The sequence below is a fragment of the Bubalus kerabau genome, chromosome 15 (assembly GCF_029407905.1).
Source record: "Bubalus kerabau isolate K-KA32 ecotype Philippines breed swamp buffalo chromosome 15, PCC_UOA_SB_1v2, whole genome shotgun sequence".
Taxonomy (NCBI): domain Eukaryota; kingdom Metazoa; phylum Chordata; class Mammalia; order Artiodactyla; family Bovidae; genus Bubalus; species Bubalus kerabau.
Window position 1 is genome coordinate 75,071,454 of NC_073638.1, and position 27,125 is coordinate 75,098,578.

Here is a 27,125-nt window from a genome sequence, read left to right on the forward strand (position 1 = left end):
CGGGTTAATGTTTGGTTGACTGGGACACCTTTCCTCCCCCTCCAGCATCTTTACAGACGTCACGTGGGCTCCCGGGAATTTGAGGAGTGGAGTTTTCCTTGTCTTCCCAGTTTTCTCTTTTGTGGTCATGGATTATTATCCAGGGGGCCCGTTTGCCCAGCCATCCTCAGTCCCCACCAGGCCGTCAAGCAGACCAGAAGCCCCAGAACTGTCCAGCCCAGGGGGAGAAGAGCCGCAGAAGCAGGATTCGTGGTCGTTTGCATGGAGGAGTTCCTCTCGTCGACCCAGCCGGAAGACGGCAGAGGGGACACCAGCGCTGGGCCCGATGTGGCCGCGGCCACGTGTACTGGGGACCCACCTCACGCTTGCTACCGCCACCCCCTGGCAGTGTCTTTGAACCAACCTGGCCGCCATGCTTCCCCACGCTGGGGGCATGGCGGTGAGAGCCAAGAATCAAGTATAGTGGAAAGAATTCAAGGAAAGTTCCAAAGCCCGTGTCCTCCAAGTGCCGTTGAAGACTCGGGGACAAGCCTCTCGGTGCGTCCCCGGAGCCCCCTCTCCCCACGCTGCCCTGGGAGCAGCGACGGCATCTGAGGGTGGTAGCAGCACCGTAGTGTCAAGCCTTGCCGCCGAGACTGGTTCCCAGCAGGATTCGGGGGGCTGGCAGCGTGAGGAGGCTGCCCGGGGGCCTGCCAGCCACCCATTATTTCCGGTTTTGTGTGGCCATCTCTGTTGAGATTTTAGGCAAAGAGCAAAGGAAACCCCACCTCTTTTAGCTTATTGGCTTAACAGTGACCACCGGAGCCATCCACTCTCCCCTGTACCTGCCTTCATGAGACTGCGCTCCTGAGGATGCCGCCAGCCCAGAGAGTCACACCCAAGCTTGCTTTAGTCATCACAGGAGAGGCTGCGGGGTACCTCCCACCCCAGCAGCTGAGAAAGCAGAAGGCCTAGGCCCAGCCCCCCACCCTGGGGAGCTCCACGCAGCATCGGTCATCAGAGCCCCTCTCTTAGCTCTGCCTCAAGTGAAACGTGGCTCAGGATGATCACCTTCCCCACTGGGGACTGGGGTCATCTCCGTTGTGAAGGGATTCGGCAGGCTAGAAGTTTTCTGATCCCTTCCCGCTCGGCGATTCTGTGATTGTTGGAGTGTCAGGCAGGCCTAGGGGTGGGCAGCTGCCCGTAGGGAGATGCAGAGGTGTTTCATGCCGACATTTTAATCCTAAATACTTAGCTGTGTTGGTGGGACAGGCGGTCAGTGCCAAAGAGCCTTCTTCTATCAGAAGATTTTTCTTCTCAAGCTTTGGGGTGGAATTTGCCTGACTGAAGTCTGGCCCAGGTGGAAAGCAGACACACAGCGGAACTGATCGCCAGAAGTCCCTTCCAGAAGGTTCCACTTAAGAGCCGTGTCTCTCCCTTCCCTCCCCCTCGGTGTCTATCCTGGTTCTCTCTCTCTGTCTGATTCTCACCCAGGTGAGAACATACCTCCCAGGTCTTTCCAGCCATGATGACATTTAAGGAGGAACTGGGGGGATTATCTCCATTCTGAAGCCATTTCTTCCTTCCTTTTCCCAGATTTTGGGAGTCTTGAGTTGTTTCAGCTAAGCTTAGAACTAGAAAAGGCTTCCTAAGAGTTATTCCCAGATCCTCAAACATAGAAAACACTTAAAGCTAAGTCTCCAAGAACATTCAATTCAATGTCCAAGACGCTTTTCACTTCGAGAAGATCAACTTTAGAGCTACGATTCCCAAAGAGGTCTGACTCTTACTAGGGGGAGGTCAAGGGCAGCTCCTTCCATAGTCCTGTTTCCAGAGCACATGAGGACTTGAGACACAGCTGGAGATGGCCACGTCCCCAAAAACCTAAGCAGGTCAAAGGGGGAGGGCCTCACCCCTACCCACCCACCCAAGACGCTGTGCTGAGTCCAGGCCCCTGGGCCTGGTAGACCTAGCTCTCCTCACCGACAGGATTGGGGTAGAAGGGATAAAAAGAAGGCCCTTCTCCTCAGGGATACCTGCAAGGGGGCCTCCCAGCGCTCAAAAGGCCGGCCTTGGAGGATGGGTACCCGATGCCCCGAGCTTAGCTGACCCCTGGGCCCTGGAGCTGAAACTCAAGCTGCAGGCTGCATGTCAGACGGAAACAGAGCCCCCCCTGAGAAGGAGGCCCCTTCCTGCAGGCAGGGAGATTGGCTTCCAGAAAGCACTGTGTCCAGAACAGAGCAAGCGACCCCAAGGAGCTCAGCCCCACGTGAGCCCTCTGGAGGCCAGAACAAGGGGCTGGGGTCGCCCATGCCCCAGGGCAGTATTGCCAGGTCAGGCACTTTCTGCCCTATGCCCAGAGGACTGCACAGAAGGCTCTGGGCAGGTGTGGCGCAGGAGGCCGCTAACCGGGAAGGCTGTCTGAGGCCGCGTGGGGGCCGACCTGGTGCCCGGAGGCCGGGTGAGTGTGCCCTTGTCATCTGCCAGACCCCGCAACCCGCTCTGGACCCTCTGGCGCCGTGCCCCCAGGCCCTAGCGGCTGTGTCAAGGTGCGAGTCCTTCCGCACCAGGACACTGGCCCAGCAGCCCCAGCAAGTGACCAGGATCTTCAGATTCCACCTGGAGGGGCCAGACTGGACAGGGAACAAAGCTACCCAGACCTGCCCCCTGCCACCATCATCCTGCCTGAGGTGGGGCGTCAAGGCGGCTGGAGAGCCGACGTGTGTGCACGAGCCCCTGCCTCCCCAGGACGCCTCCCTGCAGCCCTCTCGGCTCCTAGAAGTGTGCTTCCAGCACCGTGGGGGCCGCGGGCGGCGGGTCTCCTTCCCTGCACTGTTCACCCAGATCCGGAGCCTCGGGGTCCAAGGGGTCCAGCGTGGCTGGGTGATGGTGGGCTCCTTCGGCTCCAGCTCCTCTCTCTCTCTGCCCAGTCCCTCCGAGTGCGTCCAGCACAGGGGACAGTCAGCAGGACGGGGGCTCCTCGCGTCCAGGGTAAAGGCAAGGTGGATGCTTTGGGTCTAGGAGGTTGGAGTCCATGGGCTTTGAGGGAGAGCACAGGAGATGGGATGGCAGAGGCTGACTGGGCAGGGCATCTGTTCTCCAGACACGGTCACTGGGCTGGTGATCAGGGACCACACAGCAGAGGGAAGGACGGACGTTGACGGCACCGTAGCCACAGCTGGTCCAGGTGGGAATCTAGCCTCGACTCTATGGTCAAACCGGGCAGGGCGGAGGAGCAGGAGTGGGAAGAAAGGGTCTTCAGCTTATAATGGATGCAAAGCTGCAAAACTCGTGCCACCTGGCTGCCTCCACTGCCTCTGGCCGGGAGCGGGGGGGCCTGGCCTCGGTGCCCGCTGCCCCCTTCCCTCCCAACAGTCCCCGGGGGCCTCAGACTTGGGGCGGCTGAAAGTGCTGAGGGTCAGGCCCCTGGGCCCAGGCCAGGTGCCTAAGAGGGGAGTTGAGTGGGGGGCCCGGGGGCCTGGGGAGCATGGGCGTGGCCAGTGCCCCAGGGCAGGGAAGGGCGCAGGGATGGGGCGGGATGGCCCTGTCATGTGGCCCAAGAGATGGCCGCGCTGTGCTCCTTGGCCTTCATGCGGAGGGCCGCGATGCTCGAAGTCTTGCGGTCCGGCTCCCCGTTGAGCTCATAGCCATTGAGGCCCGGGCTGAGGCCCGCAGCTCCAAACAGGCTGCCCATGTGCGTCTGGCCCACGTGGCTGCCAGCCCCCGAGACGCTCAGGAAGTCGGTGACGCCGCTGGCCCCGGAGCCGGGGGGGTGGGCGTGAGGGGACATGCAGGCGGGCACCGGGTCACAGGGCACCACACAGGCCGGCACGGGCGAGGCGGCCCCATTGTTGCCGATCCAGGATGGGTTCTGAATCTGGGGAGAGGGGAGGGAGACGTGTCACAGGCTGGCGGGACACGGGGGTGCCCTCCTGTCCCACACGGGGAACCTCTGTTCACTTACGAACCCGTCCTGATGATAAAACCATTCCTGAGTGTTTACCTGGGAGGCTTTCCAAACCTGCCTGGCCACCTAGCCCCCTAGGAGCCTCGGGGTTTTATGCTCTGGTTCCTGCGTTCCCAGGTCCAGGAGAGCAGTGGACAGAAACTCTGTTTTAAGCACTGAACTCCGAATTTCATCAAGAGTCCAGTGAAAGGGTCGTCCTGGGGCACGGCTCACCAGCTGAGGGCAGCCCCTGATCTTGTTTATTTATTTGACCACACCACTTGCAGGATCTTAGTTCCCTGACCAGGGATCGAACCTGTGCCCCCTGCAGTCAGAGTCCTCGTCATTGGACCGCCAGGGAATTTCAGGCAGCCCCGGATTTTAGACACAGAGGCAGACTCTGTTTCTCCATCCATGGACCCACGTAAGGTCAGCACCTGGGCCTCACCCCGCTCCGGCTCCTCCCCAGGCCTAGCGCACCCTCGAGACTTGATCAGTGGGAGGGGACACGAGCTCAGAGAGCTCTGGCATTGGCAACGTGGGCTCAGAGGCTGTCCACTCTGAGAGTGGACGTCGGGGGGGCCTCAATTCTCTCAGAAGCCAAGGTCAGTAGTGGAAGTCCTAGGGGCCAGTGCCCTTGAGGCTTCAGAAGTAACTCAGGGTCTGAAAGGTCTGCCTTGGGAGGTGGTAAATGGATGGATAGAGCCAGGCGGGATGCCCACAGGCTCCGGGCTGGGGCAGAGACAGGTGGAGGAGGTGGAAGGTGCTCGGGCAGCAGGTGAGAGGCTGAACTGGACACTTTGTCTTCTATCTGCGCAGCTAAAATCCTTTCCCCTTCCCCAGCTTCCAGCTCTAGACCCCGCTTTCCCCCAGCATTTATGGGGAGGCAGAGCTGGAGACTCAGCCAGAAATGCATCTCTCCTGGGTGATGGGAGGCTGGGGGGTTGGTGGGCAGGATGGGCTGGAGGAGATGATGCACCTCTCGGCACGTGAAAGGGCTTCTCCGTGGTCCTGGAGCAGCTTCTGCCGGCCTGCCCCTTGCCCCCAGCGTTTGGAGTACACTCAGAGAAGTCTGTAATAAAAGGAGTGACAAGGGGGCCATGCCCCCAGATGCCATGGGGACTGCAGTGACAACAAGAACTGCTTGCAGGTTTGGGTGATGGGGACCCCCTCTCTCAAGAGGCCTAGGGGATGTGGTGTGTGGTGCTGCATGGAAAGAATGAGCATGAGCCCCTCTGGCGTGTAAGCTTGGGCAGCAGAGGTCAAGACCAGGGAGTCCGGACTGGAGGTCCATCCTCCCGGGGACAGAGGGAGGCTGGCTGGGGGGACGGAGAGAGAAGAGAAAGATATGGGTGGGGTGCGAGCTGATGCAGGTGGTGTGTGTGCAGGAGACCCCCCCTCCATTCCCCAGCCTCATCCTGGGCCTGCCCCCTGCCCCTGCCATGTGAATCCTCGGGGCGGCAGGGGCAGCACGGGTCCCGTTGGGTACCCAGGGACCATGGGCTATCTCGGCTCCAGGAGAGTGAGAGGAAAGGGAGGCCTAGGAAAGCCTATGGCCTGGCTCGCTGCGGGGCGGGCCCAGGCTTGGAGCAGAAGGCGGAGGCCACAGCACAAGGAGGCCTGAGAGGGAGGAACCGGCCGCCTCTGCAGGGCAGGTTGAGGGGCGTCAGGATGGGAGTCAGCCCCAAATGCACCTCTCCAAGGGTCCTGGCTGCCTGACTTCACCCGCATCGCTTCCCGTCCCTTGACATCCCACTGAGGACCCAAGTGCCACCAGGAAGAGGGACTGACGGACAGCCGTGGAAGAAGACGCTCTGGAAGGGATGGGAAGAAATGGGCCAGACACCTGGGAGAGCCGCAGACATATGAAGCAACCTTCCTAAAACCATGTAATTCACAAAGCACTTTTGCACATTCTAACGTAGACCTTCCAACAACCTTGTGAAAGAGTTGAGGCAGGTGCTTTTTTTTTTTTTTTTTTTTTTTTGCCACATCATGTGGCATGTGGGATCTTAGTTCCCCGACTAGGGGTTGAACCTGAGGCCCCCCGCCCGTGGAAGCACAGAGTCTTAACCACTGGCCAGGGAAGTGGTGCTTTTAAAATACCCAATTCCTAGGTGAAGAAACTTGAGGCTCAGACGTGTGACTTGCCTGAAGGGAGAAAGCTCTGGAGCTGGGATGACAGCCTAAATCCTGGGTCTCAGAATCCCACATTCATTCCAGCCTTGCCTCACTCACATCCTCCAACCATCAGGAACCCCTTCTGGGAAACACTCTGGGTGGCTCCCGGTGGCCTGGAGGGCCCCTGGCCTTCAGCATTCCTCGGTTCCGATGCCCGTCACCAAAGTGGCCGAAGGAAAAGTCATTCTCAAGCTCCTCCCCCAGTCTCCCCTTCCCTAAAGTCCAGCCAAGGCTGGGTCAACGCTTATGGGGGGGCAGAGAGAATTCTGGGCCTCCCACATCCTGGAGACACAAGCGCACTCCTGGAACGGGCCTGAAGCGGGGACTTAGAGCCCCAAGCTCTCTCTCCAGGGAAGGTGCTCCTCCTAAGGGCCCCAGAGCAGGCAGCTGGGGGCAGGGACTCACCTGGGCATAGTTTTCCGCTCGGGTGAGGAGGGGCAGCTCATAGGCCGTGGAGAAGTGGGTCCGAACCTGCTGCATTTGCCCAAAGCGTTCCCTCTTCCTCCACTTGGCCCTCCGGTTCTGGAACCAGACCTGCAGGACAGAGCAGTTGTTGCCGGGGTCAGGCCTGGAGCTGGGGCCCCCGTGTTCGAGACAGCACCAACCTTGCCCTCGAGCCCCTCCAGCTGTAGTTATAAGGTCAAGACTCTGGGGCTACAGATAACACACCGGCCTTGGTCTCTGTGCTCAAGAGCTGACAATCTGGAAGGATCGACGCTGAGAGCCGGGAAGGCAGTTCACACCCCAGTCGTAGGCGCGACTTCGGGCCAATAGGTTCCTTTTTCTGAGCTTCAGAACCCAGAGCAGGCAAGTGTCACATGCGCACAGAACACGTCACCAGTCATCTCGGAGGTCAACTAACCAGCCCTGACATGGGGCGGCCGAGTCCTCTGGGGCCACAGACTACGGCCGAATCTGATGACAGGCGTGAAAGCTTCACCAGAGAATCATTCTCTGGTGGCCAAGTGGTCAAGAACCCGCCCGCCAATGTAGGAGATATAATAAGATGCCAGTTCGATCCCTGGCCCAGGAAGCCCCTGGAGGAGGGCATGGCAACCCACTCCAATACTCTTGCCTGGAGAATCCCATGGACAGAGGAGCCTGGTGGGCTACAGTCCACGGGGTCACAGAGAGTCAGACAAGACTGAGAGACTAAGCACGCACAGAGGATCACACACGTGTGGTTTTTCCATTGTTTTCCACTTCCTGAATCCGCCATGCAGCCTTTTGTGGAAAGAATCTGGACCCCCTGAGTTACAGCTTCTCTGGGAGACAGGGCTTTAGCCGAGCTGTTGGAGGACAGTCAGGGACAGCTTTGTGGAGGGAAGGTGGGGGCTGGAGGGACAGAAGTCCAGGCTGAGTTTAGAAACAGCCCGGCCACGCCACCAGCTGGGAGAGTGATGGGAGGGGAAGGATGGTGGAGTCAGATGGTAGGGGCCCCCGAATGGGAGGGTCACCTTGGTGAAGAGAGGAAGCTGCTGCAATCTCAGGCCCCAAGAGCAGCGTGATGCCAGGGAGGAGAGGAGGCCCAGCTGTCATTCAGCATGGGGGTGGCACATTGGCTTGACCAGGGGACCTCTAGGGGAGTGTGGTCTCTGAGTCAGGTGTATGAGCCGGGGTCTTGTTTATTTTATCATACTTAGGAAAAAAATTGAGAACCTTCAAACAAAAGCTATTGGGCTTAATGGAAGCTTCCTTTGCAGGAGCGTTTCTGGCAGGCTGAGAACTTTCCCAAGGCTCGTGGGCAAGAGCTGGCTTTGGGGTCTGCCACCCCTGCAGGTGACTTGAGGTCTGGGGAGAGGGTGATGGGGACCAGGGAGGATGGGAGAGAGGGCGTGAGCAGGCTTGACTTCAGGCTGGCTCACAGGCAGGCTCCAGAACTCCTCAGAGGGAGATTCCTGGCAGCTCGTCGCACACCTGCCCACTGACTCTGGTGTAGGGCACGCCCCTGGCACCACAGCCCAGGGCATGGAGCTTCCTGGAAGGAGGGCGGCGGAGCCGGGCCGGGGGGCTTGGCCCGCCCCCCGCGGGGCCCATGGGCACCCGCTGGACTGCCCCGCGTTTCCACGGGCCTCTGTTTGTGCATCTGGAAACTGGGCCGGCATCTGTGCTGCCGGCTTCCCGGGGGCTGTGCCTCCGAGGGCTGCAGGCGAGCTGGAGGGCAAGCGCTGTCACGGAGTTTTCAGAGGACTTTGCCCTGGTTTAGCTCCCTTCCAGCTGTCTTTTTCAGAAGAAAGAAGTAAAAAAAAGGTAGGTGTGGCTCATGTTGGTGTGGGGAGGGAGGGGGTGGAGAGGGAGGGTGAGAATGCACCTTCCCAGCCAGTATACAAGCATCACACACACACACACACACACACCACACACACACACACCACACACACACAACATACACACACACAGCCCCCTGAGGGAGGGTGAGACTGCACCTCCCCAGCCAGTATACAAGCATCACACAACACACAACACACACACACATACACACAACACACATACATACAACACACACACACAACATACACACACAGCCCCCCGAGGGAGGGTGAGACTGCACCTTCCCAGCCAGTATACAAGCATCTCACACACACACACACACACACAAAACACACATACACACAATACATACACAACACACACACACACAGCCAAAGGAGGGTGAGACTGCACCTTCCCAGCCAGTATACAAGCATCACACACACACACACACACACCACAAACAACACACATACACACAACACATACACAGCATACACACACACACACACCACACATACATATAACACACACACACACCCAAACACCCCCAAGGGAGGGTGAGACTGCACCTTCCCAGCCAGTATACAAGCACAAGCGTCACACACACACAGAACACACACACACAACACACACAACACACACACACACAACACACACACCCAAAGGACGGTGAGACTGTACCTTCCCAGCCAGTATACAAGCATCACACATACACACAACACACACATACACAACACACACAACACACAGCACACACACACACAACATACACACACAACACACAACATACACACACACAACACACACACACCACACATACACATAACACACACACACACCCAAACACCCCCAAGGGAGGGTGAGACTGCACCTTCCCAGCCAGTATACAAGCACAAGCGTCACACACACACAGAACACACACACACAACACACACAACACACACACACACAACACACACACCCAAAGGACGGTGAGACTGTACCTTCCCAGCCAGTATACAAGCATCACACATACACACAACACACACATACACAACACACACAACACACAGCACACACACACACAACATACACACACAACACACAACATACACACACACAACACACACACACCACACATACACATAACACACACACACACCCAAACACCCCCAAGGGAGGGTGAGACTGCACCTTCCCAGCCAGTATACAAGCACAAGCGTCACACACACACACACAACACACACAACACACACACACAACACACACACACACACCACACACACCCAAAGGACGGTGAGACTGTACCTTCCCAGCCAGTATACAAGCATCACACACACACACACAACATACACACACACAACACACACAGCACACGCACACACAACATACACACACAACACATACACAACACACACACACACACACCACACACATAACACACATACACATAACACACACACACACCCAAACACCCCCAAGGGAGGGTGAGACTGCACCTTCCCAGCCAGTATACAAGCACAAGCGTCACAAACACACACACACAACACACACACAACACACACACACACACACACACAACACACACACACCCCCAACACACACACACCCCCAAGGGAGGGTGAGACTGCACCTTCCCAGCCAGTATACAAGCATCACATACACACACACACACACAACACACACACACCCCACACATACACACACACCACACACACACAACACATACAACACAACACACACCCCCCACACATACAGCACACACACACAACAGACACACACACAACAGACACACACAACACACACACACCCTACACATACACACACCACACATACACACCACACACACACACAACATACACACACACCCCTGAGGGAGGGTGAGACTGCACCTTCCCAGCCAGTATACAAGCACCAGCGTCACATACACACACACCCCACACATACACACACACAGCACACATACACACACAACACACACAGCACACACAAACAACATACACACACACACAACACACACACACAGCCCCCCGAGGGAGGGTGAGACTGCACCTTGCCAGCCACTATACAAGCATCACATACACACACAGCACACACATACAACATACACACATGCGCAACATGCAGACACACACATCATACACACACACAAATACACACACACACTCACACACACACACCCAAGGGAGGGTGAGACTGCACCTTCCCAGCCAGTATATAAGCATGAGCATCACACACACACACAAAACACACACACACACACCCGAAGCGGCCTGCATTTCTTTCAGCATCACTGTTTCCCATCTTGACTCTGGTGCAGGAGAATCAGCTCTTCTGTGTCCCCCTCCCCAGGAACTGATCCCCTCCTGGGCTGGGGCCTCATCTGCTGTCCTAGAGCCTCCTGGGGCGGAGAGGGGAGGGGGCCCTTCCTCCCAGGGCTCCTGGGGTCCAGGCCCAGGCCGCCCACTGGGAGCCAAGGGCGGATCGGGTCTCCTCTCCGGGATGCTGAAATGGGATCCCCCTTTATCAGTGGCCTGGAATGGGGGACTGGGGGCAGGATGAGAGAATGAATCAGAGGCGCTTGTTTTCATTTCATGTTTAATTTCCTGCAGGCTTAGCTCAGTCTTTCCGCTCCTTCCTCAGCCTCCCAGGGTTTTCTGGGCAGGGGGGGAGGCCAGGGGGAGGGGAGAAGCCCACTGGAAGCATCTAGATATACGACTGCTTTCTTCGGGGCTGAGGAGAAGCCTAGAAAAAAGTGAGGTTGCCACCATGGTGGGGGCCGCCCCCTTGAGTTTCTGTGGACTCAGGTCCTACGGTGGGAGACACACAGGGCTGGCAAAGGGGGCCTGGGGGTGAGGGGAGGAGCAGAGCGGAGGTGGGGGGGGAGGGGGGTGGGGGGCGGGAGATGGAATGCCGGCGGGTGGGGAGGAGCGGGGTAGAGGGGCGACCTGGGTTATCTGGGAAGACAGATGAGCTGGGGGAGAGGCAGCTGAGAGCGCTTGGCCTTTGGGAAGGAGTGAAGAGGGTCAGGCAGAGGGGTTTCTTTGCAGGTTAAGATGGAGATCGTGGGAGGCGGCACGGCTGTAGGGAGCAGGCTGGGGGGAACAGAACTGCTCACCTCCAGCCCCTTCCTCCCTGGGGCCTCACCCTGCAGACGAGGCTGGAGCTTTTCTGCCCAGATAAGGCTTAAGCTCCATTAGCTTCCTGGTCTTCACTCTCATCATGCATAAACTTGGGTGGTGGCAGGGGTGTCCTCCCGGGCCCCATCTGTGCTCACATTCATGGGCCCCCGAGGCCTAGAGCATCCTCCCATTTCTGACCCTGGGAGCCTGGGGCGCTGAGAGCTGCACCCCTAGACGCCCTGGGCCCCAGGCTCTGCAGCCCGCAGGCTTGTCTCCACTGGGCAACCCTGGGCAGGAGAAGGGACCGAGGCCCCAGCCTTCCCTTCAGTGCGTCCCAGCAGCCCAGGACCACCCCGCTCCTGGCCCACCCTGGCCTGGACCCGCTCAGCATGGGCCTCTCCCCAAGGAACCAACCGTCTTGGCGGAGGCCCCCGCTAACCGCAGCCCATCTGGGGCCAGGGCGGGGTGGCCCAGAGCGGGGAGGCCTCCGTCTTATTGTCTTCAGACACCAGCTGCGTAGATTGGAATCCCAGACAGCACAGAGAGGCCCCTGCAGCCCCCTGGAGCGGCTCCAAACTCCGGGTTTCTTCCCAGGAAAGGTCCATCTCGGGGGTGGGGGGACCCCGTCCCTGTCCCCACCGTCACTCTGTGCCAGGCACCTGGCTTCCCATCAGCTGAGTACGGGCCCCCAGCAAACTCATCAGAGGCAAGCAGGGGGTTCCATCCCCACTCACCCCCATCTCCAGGGCACTGCCAGGCGCAACCCAGAGGTCGGACGCACCTGCCAATCCCACCAACCCTGCTGCCTTTATACAAAGTAAAGTCTCAGAACAATTAGGCATGTGTTCCTGGTGAGGCAAACTACAGGAAAAGAAGCACGGAAAGGGCTGGGACTCAGGGTCCCTCATTCTGTTCTCAGCACGGCCACCCCATCACCTTTCCTGAGTCACCTGGTCACAGGTGACGGTTTCCTGCCTCTGGGTCTCTTCCTCCTTGATAGCGAATGAGAGAACGAGGTGGTCCTCTCCAGCACTAGCCTTCTAGAATTCTGCGGTCTCCCCCTGAGATGATAAGACAGGCAGCACATCACAGTTCCCCTTTTCGCTTTGGCGGCTGGGAAGCTCAGCATCGAAATTTGCGCTCAGTGAAATCTAGGATCCTTAGCTTAGCCTAGGTCTTTGACATAATTACCTTCCCATTTCATGACACTGTTACTGTTTGAGGATGAAGATAAATCTTTTAAGTGTAAGCTGCCCCAGCTCCTTTTTGGAAGTAGGCATAAATGTGTGTGTGTGTAGAGAGAACACTCCTGAGCTGTATCGTGGTGCCTGAAGAATGTTAAACATGCTCCAGTGTCATTTCGTGTGTGGTACCAGAAGGATCATCCTATCAATGCTAAGCGAATTCTACTCCTGGGCACTCCTGTCCATTTGTTAGGGACACACATGTGCACACACACGTGTACACGTGTATACCGCACAGAAAACGGACAGTTCACTTCACATCAACACAGCACCTACAGGAACGTCCCATAGCCAGCTGCTCTCTCTCCACCGACTCCTTACGCTCCTCTCAAATCCACTGGCTGAGCTGAGGCCAGAGGCTGGGGTTCCTGTCCAGAGTCTGGGGCACCAGAAGTCTCAGGTGAGACAGTGGGTGTGAGAAGGTTTCTGGAACCACAGTGAGGCCTCAGCTGCCTGTCTTCCTTCCCCAAACACTCACTGTGAGCTGGAGAGGAATAAGGTGGGAAGCTTGCTTTGGGGAATTTATGAGTAAATGAGCTGATCGTTCAGAGTCCCCTGTCGTTTCTGAATGGCTGTGTATTCACTGGCAACTACCAGTCTCTTTTACACTTTAGCCATTTTAGATGATCTCGTTTCTGGACCATGTTATTAATACAAACGTCTCTGCCTTGTTAAACAGAGACTGGTGAGCCTTTTATTGACACCGTAGGGGTTCCCTGGTGGCTCAGATGATAACAACTTGGCCTGCAATGCGGAAGACTTGGGTTCGATCCCTGGGTCGGGAAGATCCCCTGGAGAAGGAAACTGACTATCCATTCCAGGATTCTTGCCTGGAAGAATCCATGGACAGAGAAGCCTGGCAGGCTACAGTTCATGGGGTCTTGAAGAGTTGGACACAACTGAGAGATTTTTTCACTTTAGGAACACTCTACTTTCCTGGTGGCTTAGGTGGTAACGAATCCTCCTGCAGTGTGGGAAACCTGGGTTTGATCCCTGGGTTGAAAAAATCCACTGGAGAAAGGAATGGCTACCCACTCTAGTATTCTTGCCTGGAGAATTCCACGGACAGAGGGTCCTGGCAGGCTACAGCCCATGGCGTCACAAGAGTCAGGCGTAACTGAGCGACTTTTACTTCACTTCAGGAATACTCTGCAGAAGATTCTTCAGTGAAAAAAGGCAAGAAGGGGCACCCTTGGGGTCTGCTGAGTAACAGGGCTCTCAGTCCTGGCACCAAAAGGACCCCAGCTGAGCTTGCTGCTTTTTTTTTTTTGGCTTGCTGCTTTTTTTAAAAAGACTCCTCTTTGCTCTTAAGCTGTTGATTTCTATAGCCCACCGGAGAGGGAAAAACTGTTATCTGCAAACACTTGATTTGCTATTTCAACATGGTTTGGGCTGGGAAGGCAGGCCGAACGTGGCATTCATTTAGTGTTACACTGAGGCTTGAGCTTTATCTTGTCATCTATGGTTGGGGTGCTTAGAGGACTTTGCATCCTCTCTGGTTTTTCCTTTGTTATGATTTCATGCAGGGAGGGGAGACATACCTCTCTGGACAAAGGAGGTCAGTTGGTCCACATATATTTATTTTTTGCCTTTTCTGATCTTAGTTCAGCCTTCTCTAATTGGTGGGAATTATAGTGATGAACAATCAGACTGTACCTGCCCTCATCATATTCTAGTGAGATGAGACAAACAGATGACATAATTTAAGCCAATCATAAATTCTAAGATAAAATAGCACAACTGGTAGAAGGTGACCTGGTTTGTTTGTGTTGTGTTAGGTTGAGTTGTGTTAGGTTGGGTTGGGTTGGGTTGAGCAGTATGGGGTTCCACTGTGGTGCATTGAATTGTGTTGGGTTGTGCTGAGTTCTGTTGAGTTGAGCTGTGTTGGTTTAGGTTGTGATTGGTTGTGTTGAGCTGCATTGGGTTGGGTTCTGCTGGGTTCAGTTGAGCTGTGCTGGGTTTTGTTGTATTGTGTTGGGTTATGTGGGTTGTGTTGGGTTGAGCTGTTAGTTTGGGTTATGTTGGCTGTGTTGGGCTGTGTTGGGTTCTGTTGAGTCGAGCTGTGCTGATTTGGGTTATGTTGTGTTGTGTTGTGTTGAGCTGTGTTGGGCTGTGTTGAACTCTGTTGAGTTATGTGTTGATTTTGGTTATGATGGGTTGTATGTGTTGTGTTGGGCTGTGTTGGGCTCTGTTGAGTCGAGCTGTGCTGATTTGGGTTATGTTGTGTTGTGTTGAGCTGTGTTGGGCTGTGTTGAGATGTGTTGGGTTGTATTGAAGTCTTTTGAGTTATGTGTTGATTTTGGTTATGATGGGTTGTATGTGTCGTGTGGGGCTGTGTTGGTTTAGACTATGTTGTGTTGTGTTGGGTTCTGCTGGCCTGTGTTGAGCTGTGCTGGGTTGTGTTAAGCTGAGCTGTGTTGACTTGAGTTGTTTGTGTTGTGCTGAGCTGTGTTGGGTGTGCTGGGCTCTGTTGAGTTGAGCTGTGTTGATTTAGGCTGTGCTTGTTTGTGCTGGGCTGTGCTGGGCCGTGCTGAGCTGTGTTGGGTTAGGTTGCGGGACGTTGTGTTGTGCTGGGCTGTGTTGGGTTAGGTTGCAGCGTGTTGTGTTGTGCTGAGCCATGGTGGGCTCTGCTGGCTTGTGCTGGGATTAGTGCTTTGGTGGTTGGGTGATGGTAGGGGCAGTAGTCATGGTGATTGGGAAGACTTCTCAGAGGAGGCATACTGAGCTGGGACCTGAAAGACGGAGGAGGAGGCAGCCAGCTTGGGCAAAGGGAAGAGTTGGATTGTCTTGGTTTCTGCCCATGGGGCGCCATGGATGTCTTATAAGTTCATCCTGTTTCCTTTCTAAGAGGTAGGCCTTCCAGAGCAGAGACCCGTCATCGTCATCACCTCCTTCGCGAGACAGCCTGGACTCACACACCACACAGAACTCAGAAGCATAGCTGACGGGCTCCCTGCCCCTTCCCTGGGAGCCCCGCGCCAGCCCCCGGCCAACCAGAGCACGAAGCAGGATGGGAAAGTGAACAAAAGCAGACCTGCTCTGGTTACGGCAGAGGCGCGAGGGGCGAGCTCCTTGAGCTGAGGTGAAGAAAGCAGACCTGCTCTGGTTACGGCTGGTGCGCCTGGGGACGGGCAAGCGGCCCTGTCTCGGGCCACTGGTGGAAGGGACCAGCCCCGCTCTCCCCGCCTTCCCCGGCGCCCTCACTGACCTGCACGCGGGCCTCGGTGAGGTCGGTCCTCATGGCCAGCTGCTCCCGCGCGTACACGTCGGGGTAGTGGGTCTTCTGGAAGACCTTCTCCAGCTCCTCCAGCTGGTAGCTGGTGAAGGTGGTTCTGTTCCGCCGCTTCTTGCCCTTGTTGCTCTCCGAGTCGGCCTTCTCCATTGGGCTGGGGAGGTCGGCGCTGGCCCGGTCCTGGGGCCCCTTCACCCCAGCTTCCTTCACACTGAGGTAGCTGCTGTCCATCCCCACCGTGTCAGAGTCGGGTGGCAACTCTGGCTCACCCAGGGAGCTCTCTTTGGCTGAAGGGGGAGGAAACAAAGTCAAAAAAGCAATGGCTGAAGCCAGCCCGAGAGGTAGGAGGGACGGGGGAGCCATTCCCTGCGTTTCCCTTCTCGGGGAAGCACGGGATGCAAGGTCCGGAGGCCTGGGTTCTAATGTCATTAACGTGCTGTGTGACCTTGGCTAAGTTTCTTTCCCTCTCTGAGCCTCTTCCCCATTACGTCAGCATGGGCCCCTTTCAGCACCCAAGTCCTGTGACTCTGGGCAAGCCAATCTGACCTCTATAACATTTACCCTCCGCCCCCACTGACCCGGGGCTCCTCCCTCTAGGACTCCCTTTGCCAGAACTTCTCCTTTGGTTGTTGAGGATGTTGTCTCAGTCCTTCAGACTCAAAAGCTCAGCCAGCAGCCATGTCTGGCCCAACTGGCCTTAGGGTGAGGAGGAGAGGCTCCTCCTTGCCTGGCCTAATTCTATTTGGGGTTCAGCATCCTGCCCCCTCCAGGCAGGGGCTGTGTTTACCAAGGAAATAGGGGGTCCTCCCCCTGACATGCCCAGGATGCTGAGCTGGGAGGCCCAGCAGATTTACACAAAGCTCATGGCCCCGGGGCCCACAGCCACCGCTGTCTAGCAGAACGGGACTCTGCCGGCTGATTCCTGGACGCTCAGAGCTGGCAAGGACCAGTTAGCCAGTGCAGGTCAAGGTGAGGAGACAGAGGGAGGGCAGGGAGGGCGAGCTCATCCTCATTCAGATAGCCCTGTCAGTGCCCTGGGCAGACACACTCGCCCCAGGGCAGAGGTTAGGGGACAGGCCCTGCAACTGGCCTCAGGGTGTGAGTCCCCCCCTCCCCGTGTCTGACTCCTGAGCTGTGTGCTTGGACCTTTCGCTGAGCCTCTCTGTGCCTCAGTTTCCCCCTCTATGAAATGAGGGCACAGATACTTGGATCTCCCTCACAGGGACTTCCCTGGTGGCTCAGACGGTAAAGCGTCTGCCTACAATGTGGGAGACCTGGGTTCAATCCCTGGGTCGGGAAGATCTCCTGGAGAAGGAAATGGCAACCCAATCCAGTATTCTTGCCTGGAGAATCCCCATAGACGGAGGAGCCTGGTGGGCTACAGTCCATGGGGTCGCAAAGAGTCGGACACGACTGAGCGACTTCACTTTCTTTCTTTCCTTCTTTTCTTTCAAAGGGTAGCTGTGGGATTAAAACGTCTTACAGGTAAAGTTGCTCCCTGTTCTGGTCTAGACTTGTGAGCAGCAGAAGAGTCTAGCCCTAGAAGAGTCCTCCCAGTGGGCAGGCCCTCCCTGGAGCCCCCCAGCCCAGGAGTGGGTGCGGATGGGGTGCGAGTCCCTCTCTGAGCCAAATTCCACTGGGGACTGTGACTTTTATAGAGTGAAATAACACACAGGATAATAAGACATGTGTGGGGAGCATCGGACAAAACCTTTCACGTGTGAAAGCTCTGATCATAACAAGCATTTGTGGTCGGTGTGGGCTTCCACCATTCTGACCTTTGGTCTCCTCCTCTGGGAATAGATCTGAGCCCCAGGTGTTAGGTGTCAGGACGGTGCCTCTAGCCCCGGTCCCTTGATTCTGACCAGATCCTGGGGCCGAAGCTTCGGATCCGCCCTCCTCCCTGGCGCTCTGTGTTTACTGGGGGCTCTCTTATTGCTGGGGAGCTGAGAGGGACAGGCTGCCTCTGTCATTCTCCCCAAGGCGGTGAGGAAAGGGAGTGGAGGTGAATGCTCAGAGTGGGCCTGGAAGCAGCTTCAGGAGGCTGTTCCTCAGGGCCACTGGCAGCATGGGTGCCAGCAGGCTGGGGGGCCAGCCCTTGGGCACCACGGATGACACCCATGTGAGTCCAGGCACACGCAGACCGCCACGGCTTTGGTGACAGCGTCATGCAAACTGCAGCTGGCAGCTGGGCTGAGAGCTTTCAGCAAAGATATTTATCTTCCTGGCAGACAAATACGTTTTATGTTTTGGTTTTTTTTTTTTAAAAGAGAAGAAATCCCACCCAGTCTCACCAAAAATAAACATCTCTGTTATGCAACCTCCTGGAGGCCAGACTGGGGGAGCAGGCAGTGGCTGCAGCCCCTGCCCCTTCTGCCCAAGCCCTGCTGCCCAGACCCCATCCCATGACCCCATGGACCCTTCCCGTATCCTCTGGCATCCAGCCTGGGCTCAGGACCACCCCACACAGCAAAAGGGGCTGGGCCGAGCAGGGGAAACTCCACGTTATAAATATCGAGGGACGGTAGGGACTAAACTCCTTGTGTTAATTCGGGGGAAATGGAGGCCAGAGAGAGTAAGAAATGTGCAAATAGGGACAGGGTACAGCCTCTCAGCTCTGGGTCAGTCCTTCACTTCTACCCCGTGGTCTTGGGGCCTTTCCCAGGGAGAGAGGGAAAACCAGAAGGAATCCCCAGGACCTCACGTAATCAAGAGGTGTGGTCTGCGCATCAAGGAGGCAGAGAACCAGTCCCCGAGGATGAGAGAGTGAGGATGTGGCCCCTGGGAGAAGCCCACCCCCGCTGAGCTGGTTCTAGGCTCACTGCGGGTGGAGCTGACTGAACACCCAGTCGTCCAAGTAGAGAAGTTTCCCCACCTCCATCCACCCACTGAAAGGGTAGGCGTGGGGGGACAGCATGGTGTGGGGCGCAGCATGGGAGACCCCAGGCCCAAGGTGCGGAGATCTACCTCATCCCAGCTCTCCCGAAATCTGCCTGTGACCTCAGACGACGCCTTCCAAGTGCCAGAGCCTCCCGTGCCGATGGGAGCAGGCAAGCCCTGTCCGCAGTGGGGAGAGCAGGCAGGAATGGCATCTCGGCCCTGTGGGGCAGCCCTCCCACCTCAGTCTCCAGTGGGACCTTCCCCTTGGGACCTGGAGTGGGGAGAGGCTGGGGGCATATTTGTCCAGGCAAACGTCAGCTAACTAGAAAGGCTTCAAGATTTCAAGACGGAAGGGATTCTGGCAAACCGAGGCCTCTCTGGCCCTCGAAGAAGGACGAAACCTTCCAAATCTCAAGTCTTGATTATTCTTGCTTTAGGTGGCTTAGGCGGTAAAGCGTCTGTCTGTAATGCAGGAGACCCAGGTTCGATCCCTGGATTGGGAAGATCCCCTGGAGAAGGAAATGGTAGCCCACTCTAGTACTCTTGCTTGGAAAATTCCATGGATAGAGCAGCCTGGTAGGCTATAGGCCATGGGGTTGCAAAGAGTCGGACATGACTGAGTGGCTTCACTGACTTCACTTTAGGTTCTGAGACTTGGCCCCTAATTGAGACGGCAAGGAAAATTCCCCAAGGTTCTGACCCAACCCATTAGAATGACAAGCCAAGGTACTCAATCCTAAAGTGCCAGGCTTGGGGGCATCAGTTCCCACCTCCTGCCACCCTATAAGCATCTGCACCCAGCGCTGTCATTCAAGCTTTGGTGACGGAGCTCATCGCCCCAGGACCACTGGACCATCTGTCCAAAGGTCCAGCCTGTGTCTGACTCCTGCGGTCTGGCTCATTGGCGTGGGTTCTAAACCTCCATGGGCTTTCCCCAAGGCAGCCCTGTGGACATCTGGAGATGGCTACCATGCTTCTGAGTGTCCCATCCTCCTGAATAAATACAGCTCTCGCTGCTGTTCTGTAGGAGGCCCTGAGTTTAACAGGCCCATGTGAGACAGGTGAACGCCAGGGATGGGATGGGTGGTGGTGCTGGGCTCTGGGCAAAGCCAGCAGAGCACTCTCCAACTAGAGGATCCAGAGAGGCTGGGTAGAGACTTGGCACCATGGCCCGAGACCTGGGCCTGGTCAGGATCCGGCTTGCTCCGTAAGGCCCTCCTCAACAAGACGGCCGCTGAAAACAGAGGGCCCGAGACTCAGGCTGACTCACTCCTGAACAAAGGAAACTGGTGAGCTCCTTGCTCTCGCTCACCTCCTCCTCTGTCCACCTGCCTCTGTCCCTTTTTTCCAGCTGACCTCCAAGGTCCAGTCAAGCACCAGCTCCTCCAGGAAGCATTCCCAGACTGCGGCAATCATACAGGCCCCCTCCATCTAGTTGCTGCCTATGTTTTAATCAAACCCTGAAGGTCCAGCTTCTCCTCAGGGAACCAGTTCCCTGAGGGCTGGAACCTTGGGCCATTTGTCCCTGCTCAGCCCAGGATGGGGCAGGCAGGAGGTTACCAAGGAATCAATGGCCAATACAAACATTATCGAGCTCTCACCCTGTCCAGCTACCTCTGTGTACCCACTGCCAGTACCTGCAGGGTACGCGCAGAGACGTCTGCTGAACAAACGCATCCTCGGAGACAATGGAGAAAGCTGGTGAGGGCGCATGAAAGAGAGGCATGCAGTGGGTAGTGCCTCCATCGGAACTGACAGCTGAAACAGGAGGAGGAGGTGAGATCACCGAGCGACAAGAGGGGAAGCAGGCAGACCGAAAGGAGGCAGGAGGAGGAAGGACAGGACACGCTGGGGGAGGCCACAGAGGAGCGCTGAATGGGGGCTCTGGAGTTGACGTTTCCAGAAACCCAGTCCAGGATCTGCCAGGAACCGGCTCTGCATTTACTGCACTGCCACGCCAGGAGACAGGAAAGGCCCCTGGAAACCCCCAGCTAACCCCTTTGCCAGGCGCGCCTTCTTGAGGCCACATGGCATCCACTGCTGGCATGAAGCTGAACGACAGACCTCGTTAGGACCAGGCCACCTGCCTGCCCAGCTGGCTTCCCCCCATCCTCCCTGGAGCAGCCCCTCATGGTCTCTGGCCCCGCCCAGAGCGGGGAGGGACCCCTGGGCGGGCTTTGTCCCAGGCTTTGGGGGCCCAAGACAATGTCCTCGCGAGCTGCAGCTTCCCCCAGAGTGTCTTGATCTGGAAATACATCCCAGACTACCCAGAGGAATCATGTATTGTGCACAGAACATCGAGAATCCGGAGTGCCTGCCTCCCCGGGAGGGATGCACACCCTTCAGAGACTCCCATGACCACTTCCGATGAGTGGGCGGCATTTGGTTCAAGGCTTACTCTTCATCAGGAGTCACAGACACCCTTGAGCCTCTGCCTGTTCTCCTCCTGGGGAGGAGGCCTTGCCTCTTCTTGGGGCCACCCGGTGTGTGCCGGACAGCCTTGGCTGTTGGATTTTAAGAGCTACAAGAAACGGGGTGCCTTTCTTCATTCTCTTGCGTGCTTAGTCGCTCAGCTGTGTCTGACTCTTTGCAACCCCATGGACTGCAGCCCACCAGAGTCCTCTGTCCATGGAATTCCCTAGGCAAGAATACTGGAGTGGGTTGCCATTCCCTCCTCCAGGGACCTTCCCGACCCAAGGATCTAACCCAAGTCTCCTGCATTTCTGGTGGATTCTTTACTGTCTGAGCCACCAGGGAAGCCCCTTAGCTTCTATCTACTCATCCTGGTTGAATCCTAGGGTGTTGCTCCAACCTAGTCTAACCCTTTTTTTTTTTTTTGACATGAAAGACCTTGAAAGATTTCCAAAGTTCGCCTTAATTTTTTTTTTCCATGACTGTGATTTCAAGAGAATTATTTCTGTGACTGTGATTTAAGGAGAATGAGCTTCTGAAGCCATTTGGGGAGAGGATGCTGGAGCCCTCTCTGCGTGTATCCCTCTCTTGTGCACGGATGTGCGCCCTCAGGCAGGCAGTACAAGCCTGCTGTTGTGAATGGGTGTGGGCAGCATATGTGTAGTTGCCTGCGGATAGGTCTGCGGAGTGTGCAGGCTTGTGTGGTCAAGGGCAGGCACACCAGTGGGGCGTGTGTGCCAGTGGATGTGTGCTGTTGTGTGTGTCTGTGAGTGAGCGTGAGCCTGCAGACAGCCATGGGTGGGTCTGGACATGAGCTGTGTGTGTGTGTGTGTGTGTGTGTGTGTGTGTGTGTGTGTAGCTGTGCACCCGCTCTGACGTATGGAGCGTCTGTCTAAGGGGCTGGAGTAATTTTATCCTCCATGGTTTTGATTATATCTATTTTTCCTCCAAACATCTGCTTTGTGGGGGACACACCACTCGCCCTGTTCTCGGGTGAGCCAGCCTCACACGCCCTGTGGCAGCGTGCACAGCGCCAATGCAATCTCCTTAAAGAAAACAGGCCAGCGTGAGGCCCTTTCCTGCTGTTTAAAGGGCACCGAGTAAACCCATCGCTGTCCAAACAGTTGTGCGGGGGTGGGGGCAGAGGTTAAAGGTGAGCCATTGATCACGTCCCCAGCCCACCTTATCTGCCACTGGGCTCTGTCCCGAGTTCAGCTTGGATGGCCCGAGTTTTAGGTCCAGGCCCCAAAAAATACACCCAAGGGGGAGCCCGTGCTGGGGCGACCTTTCAGCAAACACACGTAGAGCTTATCTGTGTGTACCGGGCAGAGATGGACTGTGTTCCTGTCCGGGAGGAACTGCCAGGCGGAAGAGGAGAGGTAGGCCAGGGACTCAGCCAGCCACCCACGAGGTGGGGTAGGCACTCCTGCCACCAACACACACCCACCCAAGGCCCAAACGTGCTTCTCCAAACAAGGCAAGTCTGAGAAACTGTCACACGTCACAGGAGGCTGAGACATGGAGGACTAAATGTGATGTGGTTTCCCGGACAGGGTCCTGGAACAACAGTAAAAAACACATTAGCAGAAAACTAGTGAAATGGGAATAAAGCGTGGCACTTAGCAGGTAGATGGGTGAACTATTTGAATGGACATTTCACCCAAGAAGATATACATCTGGTGGTTCAGATGGTGACGCATCCGCCTGCAATGCAGGAGACCCAGGTTCCATCCCTGGGTTGGGAAGATCCCCTGGAGAAGGGAATGGCTACCCCATTCCCCTGCCTGGAGAATGTCATGGACAGAGGAGCCTGGGGTCTACAGTTCACAGGATCCCAAAGAGTCAGACAAGGCTGAGCAACTAACAAACATAATAACCAGCTCAATGTATTACCAATTAGAGATTATTTACTAGGGATATTCATGAGATATGGCTACACACCAACAGCGACGGAAATAAAACTGGATGATACCAAGCGATATCAAGGAACTGAAGGGCGTGGAACTCGCTTCCATCAGTGGTGGGAGAACAGCGCAGCAGTGCCTTATACCATGAAACACACTCTCATGGCTCGAGCCAGACATCCCACTGCTAGGCATTCGCCCTCGAGAGACAAACACTTCTTTTCAGGGCAAACCTGTATGCAAACATTTACAGTGGCTTTGTTCACAATCGCCTCAAGCTGGAAACAGCCCAAATGTCCTTTAAACCATGGAACAGCCACGCAATGGGATACTACTCAGAGATAAAAGGAGCAAACTAGTGATGTGAAGTATGGCATGGATGACTCTCAAAGACAGCATTACTGTCTGTAAAAGAAGCCAGTCTCCAGAGGTATATGGTGCCTGGCTCCACTTGTTTATGGCACGCCTTTCTGGGGAAGGTAACTGACTCAGTGGACGTGAATTTGAGCGAACTCCAGGAGACAGTGGAGGACCCAGGAGCCTGACGGGCTACAGTCCATGAGGTCACGAAGAGTCGGACACTTAGCGACTGAACAACAAACAAACAAACAGTCCCAGGACAGACAGCAGATCGCTGGTGGCCTGGGGCTGGGCTGGGGGTGGTTTTAACCCCAAAGGGCTGGTGTATGGGACTATCCGATCCTGTATCCCAGCTGTGATTGTGCGTACACGGATCTGTACAGGAACGTGTTCAAATTCATAAAATCACGCCCCTCAGTTTAAATTTTCAGCATGCTATTTAAAAAATAAAAAATATGCAAAGTACAGGGCTTCCCCGGCGACTCAGGGGTAAAGCATCTGCCTGCAGGAGACACGGGCTCGAGCCCTGGTCTGGGAAGATCCCACATGCTGTGGAGCAGCTAAGCCCATCTGTCTGTCAGTTGCTCAGTCGTGTTCGACTCTGCAACCCCATGAACTGCAGCCGACCAGGCTCCTCGGCCCATGGGGTTTTCCAGGCAAGGACGCTGGAGTGGGTTGCCAAACTGCAACGTAACTATTGAGCCTGCGCTCTTTGAGCCCGGGAGCCTCAAACGCTGAGCCCACATGCTGCAAGTACCGAAGCCAAAGTGCCCTCGAGCCAGGACTCCACAAGCAGAGGAACCACCACAATGAGAAGCCCGCACACCGCAACAGAGAAAAGCTCGTGCAGCAGGGAAGATCCAGCACAGCCAAAAATAAATAAAAATATTTTAAAAATAAAAAATATATAAAACTATAGAGAAAATACAAAATTGGGTTTAAACATAGTAAAGAAAAGCTAAGCAGGTAAAATGTTTGTATGTCTTCACCCAAAAATCTCACCTCTAGGGATTTAAAGACAGAATTATGGATGGGCACAAAGAATTAACTAGAGAGAAAGTTCCTCGTGGCATTATTATATGGGAAAATTGAAAATAAGCAAAATCTCTATTAGTAGGAGATTGGTCAAATAAAGGATGATATTTCCATAAGTGGAAGATCCTTCCTGGTTTTCTTTATTCTACACACTGTTTCTCTCTTGGTATTTAACACGTATTATTTTGTATTTATTTGTTTTTTCCTTCATTTATTGTCTCTCTCTCTCTCTCTCTCCCTTCCATAAAACAGGGAATATATCTGAATATATTTGTTTGGCTTAGCCTTTTGGTTTAATGCCTAGTATTGCAGCTGGTATGCAGAAGGGGTTCAATAAACACTGATGAAAAATGAAAGAAACTGATGTCCAAGAATAGCATTTTATTACCTGAAAGTTGTTCATGTTACAGGAAGTAAAACTTATTTTGAAAAAAGGGGAGGTGAGGATGCAGTGTCTGTCCTTAGAAAATTCTAGCAGTTTCCAGAAGTAAAGAATATCAGTATCTGGGTTTAGTTGCTTTTTTTTTTTTTTTCTAGTCTGACTTAATTTTCTTATTTGTCCTACCATAAACAGGAATTGCTTTCATCATTTTAAAATGCTATGTGAAAGCAGCAACTAGAATCCTGAATGGTGCCGGCTCGGGTAGGTTTGGGACTGGGCTGTGTGATCGGGAGGTGGAGGGAAGCACTGCCGGGAACCAGGTGGAGGAACGGTAGTGATGCTTCAGAGAAAGGCCCCTTCCGCGGTGGGACTAGCTACCATCCCCACAAACTGGGCACCGCCCCCCACGACTCTGAGGCCTCGTGGGTGCTGGAGAGTCCCAGAGCTCTGGCTTACGTTCAGACCTCACCGGTTCCTCTGCCCTCAGACTCATCACACTCCACTACAACCAGAGACAGTGTCTAAGACACACACTCCTGGTCTAGGGCCACCCTGTCTAAAGGCCTTCACTGGTTCCCAGAGCTCTCCTTGTTGTTGGTCAGTCGCTAAATCGTGCCTGACTCTTTGCAACTCCATGGGCTGCAGCACACCAGGCTTCGTCCTTCACTAGCTCCCAGAGTTTGCTCAAACTCATGTCCATTGAGTCATGGATGCCACGTAACCATCTCATCTTCTGCCACCTCTTTTCCCTCCTGCCCTCAGTCTTTCCCAGCATCAGGGGCTTTTCCAATCAGGATGGTCAGATAAGAGTACAGGGTGCTCAGTTAAATTAGAATTCAGAGAAACAGTGAGTCACTTTTTAAGTAAAAGCATGTCCCAAATATTGCATGGGAAATACTTATGCAGTAAGTCCCCTACGAACAAACCTTCGGGTTGCAGACTTTCAAAGATGCGAACGTGCATTCCGTCAGTGTCAGACCCGAGTGAAACTGCAGCTTGGCCCCCACCATCTCCTATTGCTGACGATCCTTCCGCTCTACCGTCTCCCACCTCCTGTCCCTCCTCCAGCCAGCATCTCTTCTTGCCTGTGTGCTGGACGCCGCTGTTACACTGTGCTATTGCACTTTTCAAGGTACTGTACTAGAAGATGAAAAATGTTTTATTTTTTCTGTTTGTTTGTATTGATATTATTTGTGTGAAAAGTATAATAAACCTATTTCCATACAGTACTATATAGCCGATTGTGTTCATTGCGTATCTAGGCTAACTTGCTTGGTTTACGAACCAAGTGAAGTTACAAACTCGCTCTCGGAATGGAACTCGTTTGTATGTAGGGGACACAATGTACTAAACATTATTCATTGTTTACTTGAACTTCAAATTAAATGGAACATACTGTTTTGTTGTTAGATTTTTATTTATTTATTTATTTTTGCTAAAACCGCCAATGCTCGAGTCAGGCTGACTATGGCATTCAGGATTCCCCAGGCAGGACTGGCCACCATCCCCCTCACAGACTTATGTCTTGCCACACCCGCCCCTCCACCTCGCTTCCAGTCCCACCGACCTGCCTGCGTGCTCCCAACACACTGCTCGAGCGGCTTCAGGCTTCCCCACCCCTGCATCCTTCTCATTGGGACGCCCTCTGCCCTTCGTGCATCTGGCTAACTACTACTCTCCCTGGGTATCTTCCTCTGTAAGCTTTGTGGCTTTCCTCCCTACCCCCACTATATACAGTTATCTATGAAGACAAGCCCAAAGAAGAAAACTATAATACATAAACAGAAACGGGAAACATAATTTTTTATAAAAGTCTTTTTTAAAACCTATCACTACCCTGTACATCTTTCCATCCTATTCTATATTCTTCTGCTAATACATCACTTTTAATGGCTGCGTAGTATTCCATTGCATGGACAAACTCTATTTCCTTTCCTCAATCCTTACTGTTGGGTATATGGATTGTTATCTGTTTGAAATAGTAACAGGCCTGTGATGAATAACCTTTATAGTTAAGTCCCTTGACATTTTTGTGGCAGTTACCTTTGCAAAAGTTCCAAGAACTAGAAATACTGAGTTAGGTCACAGTCACACCTTAAGAGCTCTGCTAAGTGTGTCTTCTAGAAATGTGCCCATTTTTTCAGCATGCCTGCCTGCTTCAGGACAAGTACCAATTGTTACGCTGTTTATAAAAAGCTTTGCCAGTGTGATGGATA

At 54.7% G+C, this 27,125-nt stretch overlaps 1 protein-coding gene across 1 annotated transcript in view; it reads right to left on the reverse strand.

The window, feature by feature from the left end:
* Positions 1 to 3,526: 3,526 nt before the first annotated feature.
* The window catches only part of ALX4 (ALX homeobox 4), a 44,927-nt gene continuing 21,328 nt past the window's right edge, over positions 3,527 to 27,125 (reverse strand). Inside the window, exons 2-4 of the mRNA XM_055547824.1 lie at positions 15,913 to 16,223; positions 6,512 to 6,640; positions 3,527 to 3,856 (exon numbers count right to left, since the gene is read on the reverse strand). Coding sequence (XP_055403799.1) covers positions 3,527 to 3,856; positions 6,512 to 6,640; positions 15,913 to 16,223 — 770 coding nt within the window. The remainder of the gene's footprint in view (positions 3,857 to 6,511; positions 6,641 to 15,912; positions 16,224 to 27,125) is intronic.